The 15,640-nt window shown below is 49.9% G+C and overlaps 1 protein-coding gene across 3 annotated transcripts in view; it reads left to right on the top strand.

The window, feature by feature from the left end:
- Nucleotides 1–15,051, top strand: part of CLPB (ClpB family mitochondrial disaggregase) — a 147,498-nt gene extending 132,447 nt beyond the window's left edge. The window contains exons 10-16 of one of the 3 annotated variants that reach the window (XM_082411397.1): nucleotides 6,487–6,531; nucleotides 6,907–7,068; nucleotides 12,721–12,877; nucleotides 13,662–13,735; nucleotides 13,905–14,024; nucleotides 14,239–14,343; nucleotides 14,620–14,757. In XM_082411397.1, the coding sequence (XP_082267523.1) occupies nucleotides 6,487–6,531; nucleotides 6,907–7,068; nucleotides 12,721–12,877; nucleotides 13,662–13,735; nucleotides 13,905–14,024; nucleotides 14,239–14,343; nucleotides 14,620–14,673 (717 nt within the window). In that variant the 3' untranslated portion in view covers nucleotides 14,674–14,757. Of the gene's footprint in view, nucleotides 1–6,486; nucleotides 6,532–6,906; nucleotides 7,069–12,720; nucleotides 12,878–13,661; nucleotides 13,736–13,904; nucleotides 14,025–14,238; nucleotides 14,344–14,619 lie in introns of all 3 variants that reach the window. The other 2 variants (XM_082411395.1, XM_082411396.1) reach the window with 2 other exon arrangements.
- Nucleotides 15,052–15,640: the final 589 nt, after the last annotated feature.

Below are 15,640 nucleotides of genomic sequence, written 5' to 3' on the forward strand. Positions count from 1 at the left end.
AGCAGGCCTCATCTGTGGCCCCAACTTGGCCACCAATTGCTCCAGGAATTTGGGCAAGTTATTCAACCTCTTTGTGCCTCAATTTCTTCATCTGTGAAATAGGATGAATAATCCTTGCCCTGCCTGGCTCTTGAGGCACTTGGAAGAACCCAGTGAGATTCATTTATACAACATTTCTAAGCATCTACTCTGTGCCGGGTATTGTACTAGATCCTGATAATACAGCATTCATTAAGACACTCCCCTGCCCTGAGGAGCTCAGTCTTGAGGGGGAGACAGCTTTAGAAACCTATCACTACTGTCCAGTGCCATCAAGGCCATGCTAGAGGGAGTCTCAGACCTGTAGGAGAAAAGTAGAAATAAGAGGATTTGCTTTTCTCCATTCTACATGAGCTTTTAAACATGATTTCTTAATGCCCTAAGCTATGAGGTGGTCACAGTCCCCTTTTTCCCATGACCCAGAGGCCTGGCTTCTCCGTAGGACAGGGCTGTGCCCATCCCCTTGTTCAGACTCTGGCTTTCCAAGGCCTGCTCAGTTTGACTTTCTAGACTGACAGGAAATACTTTCACACAGAGAGAAATGTCAGAGCAGACCTTGGAGATTGCAGAAACATTTCAACTTAAAGCCACACATTCGTCTTCCTACTGGCCTTCCCAGTGTGGAGGCATCGCAGGTTGCCCACGACCCTGGATGCCCTTGCCTACTTTCTGTGGAAAGCCTCCCCAGCTGAGGTGATGAGGAATTGCCCAGGCCTCCGCCAGCCAAACTGCCAGCAACCGAGTCCTGGCCACCTCCTATCCTGCTTTTGCCTAGCTCCCCCTTCACCACCTCCCTGAGGGCCTGGCAGCCACAGAAACAAGGTAGCTCAGGCTGTGTCCTTCTGAGCCGCATTCATAGCACCCTCCTACTAACTCTGCCAGTAGCTGTCCGTGAGCTGTCTCAAAAGCTAGAGCAGACCCACTCAACAGGCAGGCAGGCAGGCAAGAAGCAGCGCATGGCATGCTAATATGCTCCAACCGAAATAGCATTTTTAAGACAATTCATCAGGTTGGCAGCGATTGAAACAATTAGCACTCTGGAGAGGGCCATAAACTAGCAAGACTATTAGGGAAGATGCAGTTATGGGCAGGAACCACCTGATTAGGGATGAAGAATTCCGAGTGGTTTAATTTTAATACTGTCAGAAAGGTTAATATTTAATTACAAATCATAATCTCCTTATCCAAGCTGTCTTAATATGTCTTCATACACAGTGGAAGTAGAAGGAAAGTATCTGCTGACTTGCTGGTGTAGAAAGGAGAAGGGGCTTGATAAAAGACTGATGATGCAAGTCATTTTTCAGTTGGAGCATCTAAACAAGAGACAGATTTCCACCAGTGCAGGGTGTCCTGAAAGCTGATGATGGCATCCTTCAGTACATGCCTCACCTAGGAGGCGGAGTTAACACCGTCACCGCTTGGAGGCAGTGGTCTGGGTGATCCAGGCTCTGGAGTCAGCCATTCCTTGGCGCAGGTTCTACTGGTCCTAGATGGGTTGCTTTACCCCTCTAAGTTTCAGCTCTTGCCTCAAAGTGAAGCTAATCAGTCCTGTGTCTAAGGTTGTCATGAGCATCAAGTGAGATACTATGAATCACAGAGAACACAGGCTCTAGCACCCAGTAAGTGCCTTATCCCTTGTCTTACATTTATTCATCACGCCGTACTTTCCACAGAAGTACTCCCATCCATTGTCTTATTTGATCCTATAAGGAAGATAGCATAAATGCTAAATTAGACCCACTTTTTAGATGAGAAAACTGAGACCCTACAGCGTTAAGGGTCCAAAGTCACCTGTTAGGGGAAGAAGTAAAATCAGAATCCAGTCTCTCAACTCTTCTCTCAAAACTGTTGTTCTCGGCCACAAGAGGAGGCTAGATTATAAACTTGTCCATTTGTCCCCATGTCACATAGGGAGATGAGAGGCATGAGAAGCCCAATATAACCATGTATTTTATTTTTAAATCATAGTTGTTGCTTCTATAAAACTTCTACCTTCACCAGCCCTGAAGACCAACTCATTACAGCATCTATGTCTAGCATAGATGTTCTCTGGCCATGTAACAGGCATGTTTGAGACGTGCCTTCAAAATGTGAGGGTTCTGGACTGTAAGCTGTCTAACCAGGGTACCTGACGTCGCCAGGACCCACAGAGTGATGTGTGGGAAGTGTCATGTACAGGGCCCAGTGTAAGGGAGGACTGAGCACTGACCTGGGAGTCGGTGACTTGAATTCGAGTTCTGGCTCTCTGATCCTTAGTTTCCTCATTTGTAAAGAGTCACAGTACCTCCAGACCTGGCTGCCTCACAAGGACTTGTTTGCACATTTTTATAATTTCTTTTTTATTATTATTAATTTATTTATTTTTGGCTGTGTTGGGTCTTCATTGCTGTGCGCGGGGGCTACTCTTCGTTGCAGTGCGCGGGCTTCTCATTGCAGTGGCTTCTCTTGTTGCAGAGCACGGGCTCTAGGCATGCGGGCTTCAGTAGTTGTGGCACCCGGGCTCAGTAGTTGCAGCTCGCAGGCTCAGTAGTTGTGGCATATGGGCTCAGTTGCTCCATGGCATGTGAGATCTTCCCAGACCAGGGCTCAAACCTATGTCCCCTGCCTTGGCAGGTGGATTCTTAACCACTGTGCCACCAAGGAAGTCCTATAATTTCTTTACCAGACTTGTGAGCTTATTTTTTTTCTCTCGTTAACCTCTACTATTTCTCCCAAATTGAGCAGCTTTGTTAACTCCCATTATTAGGGTTAATAATCCTTGAGAAAAAACCTTAATGGCATTCTGTGATTTCATCCTGAAGTAGGGTGGTGAAGCCCTAAAGACTGCAGTTATAGTGGCAGTATGATGAAGGGATCAAGAGCAGGGCTCTGAGTCCAACACTAAACTACTCTGTGGAGTTGGCTGAGATCTCTGTTTACATCACTCTTCTCATCTGTAAAATGGATTCAATAATGGTGCCTGTCTCATTGGATTATTATGAAGGTTAAGTGAGATAATGATGTAAAATGCTAAACACCATTCTTGGCACATAGTAAGCAATCAGTACATGTTAGATATAATTGTTATTATTGTTGCCTCACTTCTAGATAACCCTAAGGTAAGATCATTTGAAAACCAAAATTATTCCAGCCAAGAAAATCAAGCCCTTAGACTTGTTGAGAGTTACTCAGCAAATCAGTAGAAGGACTAGGATAAGAACCCAGGTAATTTGACATAAGCGTAAGTGAGCACTGAAGTTTTATACTCCCTGTTACCTTGGGACATTGATTGACACTGGTTCTGGACACAAAGCTCAGAACCCTTCAAATGAAGATGCTAAGAGCCCAGCTGATTGATGGAGTGGGAAATATGAGACAGGGGAGTATAGTGGCTAAGAGCACAGGCTTGGAGCCAGATTGTCAAGCTTGAGTGACCTTGGAAAAGTTACTTTAATCTGTGGCTCGGTTTTCTCATCTGTAAAGTGGGAATGATAATAGTACTTTTACCTCATAGACTTATACACATTCTAAGCCCTTTATAGCTTGCTTATTTAGAACATCGCCAGACACATAGTAAGCGCCCAGTGAGTGTCACCTATTATCCAGATACCCATCTCGTGGCTTCCAGCCCATTGCTCCCTCTGGGCAGCACTCCCAGCTTCCCCATGTCTATCTTCCCACGCTTCCTGAAGCCAGTGTTTCTCTTGGCCGAGCTGCCTGGGTCCCTCTGAAGATGCTTGCTGGCTAATGCTCCATGTCCTCTGATAACAGTGATCACCCCCTCATGACCTTAAGATCTTCTCCAAGGCCTTTCCCACCTCTTGGATTAGGTCCTCTCCTCAGGCCATAACATAAAGGAGAAACAGTGAGAGGGCATAAGGGCCTGAGTATATAGGAAGAAACTGTAGCTCCAGAAGGGAAGGCAGCCAAGGCCACACAGATAGTGGAGAACTGGGGCTGGAAGCCAAGCCTGGGGCTCTTTCTGCCACCCTGTACCTCACGTACAGAGTGACAGGACAGAGAAAAAAATAGAATACATCACAGACTGAATTTCTGGCCAGCAACCGAACTAGAGTATGGCCTGGATTTCGGACATAGCTACCTCCCTCTCAGGGTCTTGGCGCGCCCTCCCTCATCCCCAGCTCTCAGGAGAAGCATAGGCAGTGGGTGCGTTCTCTTAGATGGAAGCATGTGCCAGTAGGAGAGGAGCCTGAGGAGTCTCTGGGGAACCCTGATCTGGGTGGCGAGACAGGGCCTCTGAATGCCCTTATAATGCCCTAAATCCCTAAATTCTTCATGAAAAGAAGTGGGCATTCTGCTTGTGTTAACTCGCAAATCCCACTCCAGAGGGTGTGCTCTTCCCCTGGGGCTAATTATGGTCGGGCCTCACCCCAGGGGGCCGGTTCCCTGGAAATCAGCCCTAGGCCCAACCATGGAGAGAGAAGGGCTGCAAGCTATATTCTGGATAGCTCTTAAATGAAGTGAAAACATGTAAATAAATGAGAAAGATTTATTAGTTTAAAAGAAAAGTAGGGACTTCCCTGGTGGCGTAGTGGTTAAGAATCCGCCTGCCAATGCAGGGGACACGGGTTCGATCCCTGGCCTGGGAAGATCCCACATGCCACGGAGCAACTAAGCCCGTGCACCACAACTACTGAGCCTGCACTCTAGAGCCCGCGAGCCACAACTACTGAAGCCCACACGCCTAGAGCCCATGCTCCACCAACAAGCCACCGCAATGAGGAACCTGCGCACTGCAACAGAGTAGCCCCTGCTCGCCGCAACTAGAGAAAGCCTGCACACAGCAACGAAGACCCAACGCAGCCAAAAATAAATAAAATAAAATAAATTTATTTAAAAAAAAAACTGTGATTAAAAAACATTTTTTTTAATGAATAATATAAAAATAATTGGTGCAGCCACTGTGGAGAATAGCATGGAGGTTCCTTAAAAAACTAAAAATAGAGTTACCGTATGTCGCAGCAATCCCACTCCTGGGCATATGTCCGGAACAGATGAAAACTCCAATTCGAAAAGATACATGCAGCCCAGTGATCATTGCAGCACTATTTACAATAGCCAAGACATGGAAGCAACCTAAATGTCCATCGACAGAGGAATGGATAAAGAAGATGTGGTACATATATACAATGGAATACTACTCAGCCATTAAAAAAGAATGAAATAATGCCATTTGCAGCAACATGGATGGACCTAGAGATTATCATACTAAGTGAAGTAAGTCAGACAGAGAAAGACAAATATTGTATGATATCACTTATATGTGGACACTAAAAAAATGATACAAATGAACTTATTTACGAAACAGAAATAGACTCTCAGATGTAGAAAACAAACTCATGGTTACCAAAGGGGGAAGGGGGAGAGGATAAGTTAGTAGTTTGGGATTAACAGATACACACTACTATATATAAAAAAGGTAAGTAACAAGGACCTACTGTATAGCACAGGGAACTGTATTCAATATCTTGCAATAATCTATAATGGAAAAGAATCTGAAAAAGAATATATATATGTATATATGTGGGTGTATGTATGTATAACTGAATCACTTTGCTGTACACCTGAAACTAACACAACTTTGTAAATCAACTATACTTAAAAAAAAGAAAAAGGGGCATGTGCCCACATAGACTTGCAAAGTGGAGGGGCATGTGCCCACATAGACTTGCAAAGTGGAGGGCATGTGCCCACATAGACTTGCAAAGTGGAGGGCATGTGCCCACATAGACTTGCAAAGTGGAGGGCATGTGCCCACATAGACTTGCAAAGTGGAGGGCATGTGCCCACATAGACTTGCAAAGTGGAGGGGCATGTGCCCACATAGACTTGCAAAGTGGAGGGCATGTGCCCACATAGACTTGCAAAGTGGAGGGCATGTGTCCACATAGACTTGCAAAGTGGAGGGCATGTGCCCACATAGACTTGCAAAGTGGAGGGCATGTGCCCACATAGACTTGCAAAGTGGAGGGGCATGTGCCCACATAGACTTGCACCGTGGAACTGTCTGGGTGCTTGTTGCTCCCCTCCATCTCATCATGATCCCACGCTGATGGTGACTGACTTTGTCCATGTCAGCCTGCACCACTTGGGTGCTTCTGGAGAACAGAAACATAGCTCCAGTGCTTGACACAGGATGCCCTCAGGAAATGTGGGATGAGTGGATGATGTGGTGATCAGACCCAGTAGAAGCCTGAAAAAAAGAGACATTCCAAGCCAGATTTAAGGCAGGAACGCGACTTGGGTTTATTAAGGTAGGGCATGAGGGAATCGTGGGGGATGAGTGGACAGAAAAAGGAGGCAAGGAGCCAGAAAAAACTATATCATGAAAATGGGATAGAAAATCTTGGCTTGGTGTGGCTTAAAAGCCAGAATATATTTGAGATCTCTCCTCCTTAATCCTTCCCCCTGCCTTCTTCAAATGGACTCCTGCTTGTTTCCACACAGGGTTTCATCAGGCTAGACATGTCTGAGTTCCAGGAGCGGCATGAGGTGAGTGAGAGTCCTTGGTGAAGTGTGGTTTGGAGAGCCTGTCAACAGGACTCTGCCTGGCTATTTTGATGTGACTTGTCGTTTAGGTCTGAGATAATTCCAGCAGCCTTGGGATTTGTCCTTTGCGGGGGGCATATGTACACAGCAGGGTCACTGATCTGTTTTGCATACGATTTGCTCTGAAGAATAAACACAGAAAAGATAATCTGCTCTCCCATCACGGCAGGATTCCTTCCACTCAAAGAGACAACCTGATTGTCCTTGTTGAGACAGGCAATCTTAACAGTATATAAAGCCATCTTACCGTTGCATGCCCCATATTGAAAACTAAAAATATAGAAAGGCCTTCCTAACTTATTTCCTTCCTTCCACCAGGTGGCCAAGTTTATTGGGTCCCCACCAGGCTACATTGGCCATGAAGAGGGTGGCCAGCTGACCAAGAAGCTGAAGCAGTGCCCCAACGCTGTGGTGCTCTTCGATGAGGTGGACAAAGCCCATCCAGATGTGCTCACCATCATGCTGCAGCTGTTTGATGAGGTGCAAGTCAGCTTGGGCCGGGATGGAGTTGGGGACACCTGTAGGTATGGGGGTCCTGTGAACAGCAGGACCCAGGGGCCCAGAATTGATCATTCCTCAAGTTGCTGCTTCCTCGTGTGTACGTTCAGTCACTTAGCAGGTGTGGCTCTGGACCAGGGCCCAGACTGGGCACCCAAGGAAGACCAGCACTGCCCAAGAGTTGAAATGTTGTGACTGCCCAGACTACCTTCAAAAGAGACAGAATGGGACAGAGGTGCCAGGGGAGAGAGAGAGATCTGAATTTTTAGTTCTAGCTCTGCTCCATCTCTAGGCATCAGGGACCTCATGTGACAAACAAGGAGGCTGGATCCAGTAAGCTCCAAGAACCTTTCTGGCTCAGACAGCTCCTGCTCCTCCCTGTGTCAACCATCATTTTCACCAGTTCTTTAAAATGCTAATAACGTTGCTGCTGTCTGTGATGATGACCATGATGATGGAATGGTGGTGCCCTGGTTCATGGAACCCTCTTCTCCTGAGGAGCTCCAGGCTGGTCACAAGCAAGGACAGTCTCCCTCTTAACTGGTGAAATGAGCTCTAAATGAGAACAACTTCCTCTTTTTCAGCACAGTCTATGTAATAGGCCTGTGCTAAAGATTTTACAGACGTTCTTGCTAATCATCACAATAGCCAGGCAAGGTACAAATCATTTGTTACAGATGAAGAAACTGAGGTTCAGCGAGGTTATAAATGACTTGCCCAAGGCCACAGACCTACTGTGTGGAAGAGCCAGAAATGGGCTGCAGATACATCTGGTCCCAGAGCCCCAGTTCTCCCCATCTGTACCAGTCCTTGTCTTGAGCAGGGGAGGGAGAGCTTACGATCGTGGGAGGGGCTGCCATCCACTTTTTCCAGGGGTCCTGCAGAACTGGGGATGAGGCCTCCCATCTGCTCCCATGCAGGGACTATATTAGCCAGCACATGGCCGGATGGAGTCCAGCCCACCTTTCCACTTAGTCCCCTCCAGCCCTGGGAAAATGGAAAGAGGTTTGCTTCCCATGTCAAAGTGCACTAACAAGATGCAGGAATGGATACCCCTGGACCAAATAGCACATCAGGTACCAAGCCAGGAAGAACCAGATCCAAATGTCCCCACAGCTGCCCACTGCCTTTCCCACCTGGCCCAGCATCCTTGCCCCTGCCCCAGTTTGTTGCCATCTTCCTAGGCTCTCATCTGCTCCCTGTCTCGAGACCCACCCCCCACCCCCACTGAGGAATGAAGGCCAAGCCTTCAAAGGTCACATATTCTGTTTCCTGCACCTGTGCTCTGAGACCACCCCCACCCCCACCCCCCCTGCTGCCTTCTAGCCTCTTGATGGGATTCAGGTGACACAGCTGTGGACCAGACCCAAACCTGCCCTCTGGGAACTCCCTGCCTAGTAGACAGTAGAAAGGAGATGTGATAAAGTTGACATTTTTGTACTTTGTGTGCAAGGCGCTGTTATTGCATGTATGAACTCCTTTAATCCTCCCAACAACCCTATGAAGATGGTTATTATTACTGACTCCATGTAACCAATGTAGAAACTGAAGTAAAGTGAGACAAGTAATTCACCCATGGTCACACAGTTGGGGAGAGGAAATCCAGGATTTGAACCCAGGCAATCCAGTTCCAGAGCCTGCAGCTTAAATAGTAACTACCATGCAGCCAAGGCCAAAAGCGAACAGTAGATCTGGAGTGAAGCATTCACAGGAAGGGAAAGCCCAGCTTAGGGAAGGTGAGCACAGCAGCCTGTTCAGCCTCTCACTTCCCTGGAGAGGTTCCTGGTCCAGAAAGAGGGAAGGCAACTGCTGACTGAAATACAACCAGCCCCACCTGGAAAATGCTTACCACCCCTGTGTGTAAGCCCTGTGCACCCCTCCCCTGCTGCTGTCACTCCACTGACTACCTTTGGGAGTTGATAATAACTCCTTCCTACAGCTCCCAACAACCTACTACAGTTTCTGATGTTTATGCCCTTGGTTCCATTGACCAAAGCTGCCATCTGAGTTTACTTAGCCAGATTTATGCATGTTTGCTTCTTGAGGACAGAGACCTTGTCTCACTCCAACCATTCCCAGAACCCACAGCACCAGGAGAAATGCCCTGTTGACTAACTTAATTCAGTAGTAATTCAGCAAACCTTCCAAGAATGAATAAGTATTTGCCAGGTGAACAGAGTGGAGAAGGGCCGGCAGTAGACACCCAGTGTGCAGAAGCACAGGGGCATGAGGCAGCCTGGTATATGCAGAGAACTACAGCTGTTCAGTATTGATTGACTACAGAGGGAAAGTGAGAATAGAATGGTGGAGATAGGTGGATAAGGTAGACAGGGGCAGGTTAGAAGGCCAGGCAGAGGAGTGTGGATTTTTTTGGTGAATAGTAAGAAGCCTTTAAAGACTTAAGGCAAGAGAGAAATATGATGAGGTTTTCACTTTATAAAGATCCTGTAGGCAGCAGTGAGCAAATGGACTAGAAGGAAGAAGAGAGACCAGCGAGGAGACTGTTGAAGAGTCCAGGCGAGAGCTTGGGAGGCCTGCTCTCAAGCAGGGCTGTGGGATGGGGAGAGCTCCCGGAAAGTCAACTGTGCAGGGCTCGGCAATTGGATGTGAGGAGAGAGGGAGGGACCAAGGATGACCAGCGGCAGGATTTCTGGCCTGGGTGACCCATGGGTGCTGCTGCCATCAGCCTGCAGCAGGGAACACAGGGGGATGAGCAACAGATTGATGAGGAAGGTGAGGAGCTAAGGGTTGGAATTGTTGAAAATGAGATGCCACAGCCAGATGGATATGTCCAAGAAGTCGCTCATCAGTTTGAGCAGTCTGGAGTGTAAGAGAGGCCTGCACCGGAAGTAGAGACTCAGGAATGCTTCAGCACAGAGAGAATACCAGAAGCCACAGGAAGGGATGAGATCTCTCACTTAGTGAGAATATGGTGTGCAGAGAAGAGAGGTAAGAACAGCCTTGCAACCTCTCCAAAAAGAGTCAAGACAGAATTGCCAGAGAGTAAGAGGCAAACCAGGAGAATGTGGTTCAGTGCAGGGCAGAGGACACAGGGAGAACAGACAGTCCCTGCCTCAGTGCTTCTGAGCGAGGGGGAGACAGGCAGCAAAAAGCAGTCCAGCCACTGTGGTGAGTGCTGCGCTAGGATAAGTAGGAGTTATAAGGGCACCTGATCCAGTCTCGGGGAATAGGGAAGCGCCCCCATATCCACCCAGCCCAGACCTCCCAAGCTTGGACCCAGAAAAGCAGAAGCCCTAATGCTGTCACCAGAACACCAAGCAGAGCTAATGCAGGTCACTTCTCTGTTGACCCCAGAGTCTGTAGCACAGGGCAGAAGTCCCAGGAAGCCCACCCACTGCTCCTCCCTTCAAGGACAGAAACGGGGGGAAAGCAGCCCCTATAACCCTGAGGTGAGCATTCACGCCCCACCCAGGGTGCGTGCACTCCAGTCATTGCGGAGAGGCAGGACAGCAACAGCTTCCTCTTTGGGACACATTTTCTTGCCAGGGACTCTGAGGAGAAGGAGACGTGAACAGTGTGAAAGTCACCCTTTGGGTCAGTAATACACTGCACCTGCTCCCCTCACCCACCTGGGACCCATCCTCAGGCCCAGTTATGAGCAGAGCTTTGATCTCTCAGAAAGAAATGGCCACTGGTTATTGCTCTGGCCAGAACAGCAGTGTGTGTGCTCAGTCCTCAGGGGTGAGCTCTGCGAACACACACGGGGTCATCTGCATGCATTTGGGCACATCACACATGTATGCAGACCTGGTCCCCAAAACTAGAGTTGCCCTTAGTGGATTCTGTCGTGTTGTAACCCATAAGCAGGGGGTGAAGTAGGAAGCTAATGGCCAAGCTCAGGAACATCTGCTTGCATCCTTGCCTTCTCCTCGTCCCTCCCAAGGCTGGGACAGGAGAGTGACCAGGACTTGGATCTCGAGGCCCCTTTTGAATAGACCCCCTTGGAACTAACACTTTCTGAGGCCTGTGCCAAGGTCCTGTGTAAAGTGAGGCAGAAAAGCACTTGGTACCATGCCCAGTACACAGTAGGCGCTCAGTTAATGCACATTCCTTTCTTTTTTACCTCTGAGGGCCAGGGCTGGTCTGCCTTTGCGTTGGCTTTAGAACGAAGGGCTGACCTTGAGTGAGGCCCTCGCCACCAGGGAAAGGGAAACACTTGAGGAGGATTGGTTACCTGAGGCTGGGGCAGGGCCCAGCATCGCTGGCTTGGGCAGGCGCCAACAGGCTGAGGTCAGTGACCTTTCCCCAAAGCCATGTTCTCAAACTTGGCAGGAGTTATGCTTTTGCCTGCAACCCAGATGAGTACCCAGGCAGGTCTGCCTCTCCCCACACCTGTTCCGGTAGCTTGTTTCCAGTCAGGATCAAAGGATGCAAACTGAATTTGGCAGAATTCTGAGAAATTTTTATTTAGAGAAATAAAATTGCATAAGGCCTCATTTTATCCCACACTTTTGGTATGACCCCAGTAGCCTGGTGTACAGTGAAGGATATGGGTTCTGGGGTCAGACAGTTCAATAGAGCCTCAGCTCTACCGTATTCTAGCTGTGAGACCTTGTACAAATTACTTAACCTCTCTGAGCCTCAGCTTCTTTGTAGGGGTGGTGAGGATTCAAGCATTCAGCAAGCAAGTATTGAGCACCTGCTATATGCCAGACACTGTTCTAGGACCCAGTGAGAGCAAGACCCAGCCTCTGCCCTCATAAAGCGACCTTCTAGTGGGCAGAGTGCAACAGTGCACGGAAAGCACTAAGCAGGGTGCCGATAGTGGAAGTGGATGTGCCCATCAAAGTCAGACTCCATCATTTCCTCTCAGTGGGGTCCTGATTATTGCTTTTTTATAAATGACTGCAAAGTGCTGTTGTACCATGCTAGCCTTGAGGTTTGCTGAGTGGGCAGAGTTCCTTGCCCTTGAACTGAATGGCCCTGGACAGCTACACTTTTCTCATTCTTCTGTCTCCTCCCTCTACTGTTGCCCCTTTTCTTTTCCTTGGTGCATCTGTTTCTAGTAAAGATGCTTTCTTCTGTGTCACCTCTAGAAAAAGCTAAAGATTCCAAGGCAACTTCCCAAGTTGGTTAAAGGAGGAACATTAACCAGGCCAAAGGATGGCTCCAAAGATGCAGAGATTATACCTGTTTCAGTTCATTTATCTGGTCCTCACAACGACCCTGTAGAATACCCTCCTCTGACCTCCTACAGCAGCCTGGCCTTCCCTTTATCATAACACTTAACCACTGAATTGTGACTGCTTGTTTCCTGACCTCACTCCTTCTCTAGACTGGGAGCATGTCAGAGGCTCAGTGAGTCCCCAGTGCCCCAACACAGAGCCTGGCCCAGAGTGGGCCTCCAAGAGAGTGTGTTGGATGGATGCATGTACAGTCAGGCTGGCTTCTGGGTGCCCTCAGAGATGCCAGACAGCAGGTGCAGTCTCGCCTGGGGCACTCCCAGCAGGTGAGCACTGTAGCCGAGGTGTGAGAACAGTGCTCAGAGACCCCAGAGGAGGGAGTGCTGACTCTGCCAGAGGAGGGGGGAGGCACAGGGGTTCTGGAGAGAGCTCCTGGGAGAGGTGCCCAGCCTCACCACTCCCTGACCATGCAGTCACGGTTCCTTCCCAGGGCCGGCTGACAGATGGAAAAGGGAAGACCATCGACTGCAAGGACGCCATCTTCATCATGACCTCCAATGTGGGCAGTGACGAGATAGCACAGCACGCGCTGCAGCTGAGGCAGGAAGCTTTGGAGATGAGCCATAACCGGATCGCCGAGAACCTTGGTACAGCACGTGGCCCGAGCTCTCTGGGCAACTGGTCAAGTGACCAGGCCGCCAGCACATCTCCTGGGGGCAAGGATGGCAGGATGGCATTGGGGTCCTGGGGCCAGATGAGGGCCCTGGTAGCATCTTTGTCCCTAGCTGGCCCTGACCAGACACCAAGCACCCTACTAGATCGTGGAGGGAGGCAGACAGACGGTGCCCCTACTTCCTCAAGAAAGCCCCAAGTCTCTTGGGTGACAGGAGGGCTCCAGACAGAGTAATGGACAGAGCCACACCAGGGTGTGGGGCCAGGAAGAGGCCAGGGCCTAAGGGGACTGAAGGGATGCACACTCAACAGATGGAGACACTTCGGTGCATTGAGGGCATAGCAGATCAGAAACCGTATGGAGGTGACACAGCCTTTTTTCAGCCAGGGAGCCTTTCTGCATAGGTGCAAAGGAGGAGCATGTCAGGCAGGAGGCCACATCTGTCACCTTTCTATTTAGGATTGAACTCTCCAGCCCACTTACAAGTCAGGACTCAAGTCTTGGTCCTGACTCTTCTCCTCTCCCCTCCCCTCCTTCATACAGTTTCTACCAGTACATGAGCAGTGGAAGGGCCTAGAAGGTACCCAGTCCAGTCCTCTCATTGTGCAGGTGAGGAGAAGGCTGAGGCCCAGACAGCCTGAGACCTTGACCAGGAACACACAGACCGTCAGGGTCAGGACCAGGGCTCTTTTCACGGATAGAGCGAAGGAGCAGGCACAGCTCCCAAAGGTCCTGGGTTTATGATTCTGTCTCTACAGGGGATGTCCAGACTAGTGACAAGATCACCATCTCTAAGAACTTCAAGGAAAATGTGATTCGCCCCATCCTAAAAGTAAGAGTTCTTTGTCATTCCTGCTGGAGCCTGGGGTTGGGGGGGGATCCCCTTAGCCATCGTGAAGATACGGAAACCCTCCCACGCCCATCTTCCCCAGTAGGGTCCAGTAATTCCTTTATACCCTCTGGGTCACTGAGTTCACCCCATCCCTAACCTGGCCCTACAGGCTCACTTCAGGAGAGATGAGTTTCTGGGACGAATCAATGAGATCGTCTACTTCCTCCCCTTCTGCCACTCGGAGCTCATCCAACTCGTCAACAAGGAGCTGAATTTCTGGGCCAAGAGAGTAAGAGCGGGGACTGCCTGTGGGTGGGGGTGGCACATTTGCCCACTGGAAGTCAGGGAACACTGGGCTGGGAGTGTCGCCCCCAGAAGAAGGAGCACAGAGGGGGCCAGTGGCTATAGGGCACACAGTCTCTCACAGGCCCGGGCCTCAGGCCAGAGCGCTGAGAGAAAGCCCTGGGCCACATTCAGGCATGCTCCTATCTGACCTGTCCCAGGCCAAGCAAAGGCACAACATTACACTGCTCTGGGACCGTGAGGTGGCGGACGTGTTGGTCGACGGCTACAACGTGCACTATGGCGCCCGCTCCATTAAGCATGAGGTGAGCACAGGAGCCTGAGAAGTGAGGCACCTCCACACCTCCCTCCCTGGTGCCCCCAGACCCATTCCCTGGGCTCCCAGCCTGTCCAGACAGGCTGGAATTGTTCTTAGCCAGAGCAGATGCCCCTTCAGAACCAAAAACAATATAATCAAGTAAAACCCCTATCCTAGAGGGTAACTGAGTTTGAACCCCTACCGGTGTGAGAAACTGGGCTGAGGACCTCAGAAACCGACATTATTGTGTCGTTAGCACTGTCCTGCAAGCTTGTGTTGTTAGCCTTTTGCAGATGAAAAAGCTGAAGCTTTGAGTAAGCACTTGCCTGAGCAGTAAGTGATAGAGCCGGGCCTCCAGGCTTTGGCAGTGAAGACCACTTCACCTACCACCTGCAGGTGGAGCGCCGTGTGGTGAACCAGCTGGCGGCCGCCTACGAGCAGGACTTGCTGCCAGGGGGCTGCACTCTGCGCATCACTGTGGAGGACTCAGATAAGCAGCTACTCAAGAGTCCTGAACTGCCCTCACCCCAGGCTGAGAAGCGTACACCCAAGCTGCGCCTGGAGATCATCGATAAGGACAGCAAGACCCACAGACTGGACATCCAGGCACCGCTAAACCCTGAGAAGGTGTGCCACACCCTCTAGCGTCTACCTACCTGCCTATACGTGCCCTGAACACCTAATAAAGCCCCCTTGGCTGTGGCATGGTAACCGACCTACCTTCTCCTCCTGCCTCTCACTCCTCTCCAAAGTCAAAAGCAGGAATTTTGCCCTACCCTGATCCCTTCCTTGTAGGCCCCACATGTGCTAACAGGTCTCTGGGAGAGGAGCTGCTCCTCCATCCCCTTCAAGGCAGGGGGAAGAGGGAGGTCCCTTATCTCTGTCCTTCAGCGTGATCCCCATGTCCCAGAGTTTCTGGAACTTTATCAGGTTTCCTGGAAGCTCAGAAGTATGGCAGCTGAGAACAGATCTGGCTGGAAGAAGACAGGGACCAGGCTGTGACCTGCCACCCTCTGCTGGCTCTCATGCAACTGAGTCCCCAGAATGTCTCCACTGGGTATGGAGAAGAATGCAGAGGCCCAGGCACAGAGGTCTGCATTTAGGCCGTAGCTTCCTCTTTCCCAAGCCCTAAAATTCCAAGGGAAAGGGACTCTCAGGGACACTACCATGTCATAGCTACCGTTCCTCCCCACCCCATGTTCAGAGGTCAGACCAGACCATGTCTCTCCAGCCTTGGAACTAAGCCAGCATAGGGCATCTTTAGGAGGAAGGCTGACTGGGCACTACCCTGCCCTACATGGAGA

This window comes from Balaenoptera physalus (genome assembly GCF_965194825.1).
Source record: "Balaenoptera physalus genome assembly, chromosome: 10".
NCBI classification, from domain to species: domain Eukaryota; kingdom Metazoa; phylum Chordata; class Mammalia; order Artiodactyla; family Balaenopteridae; genus Balaenoptera; species Balaenoptera physalus.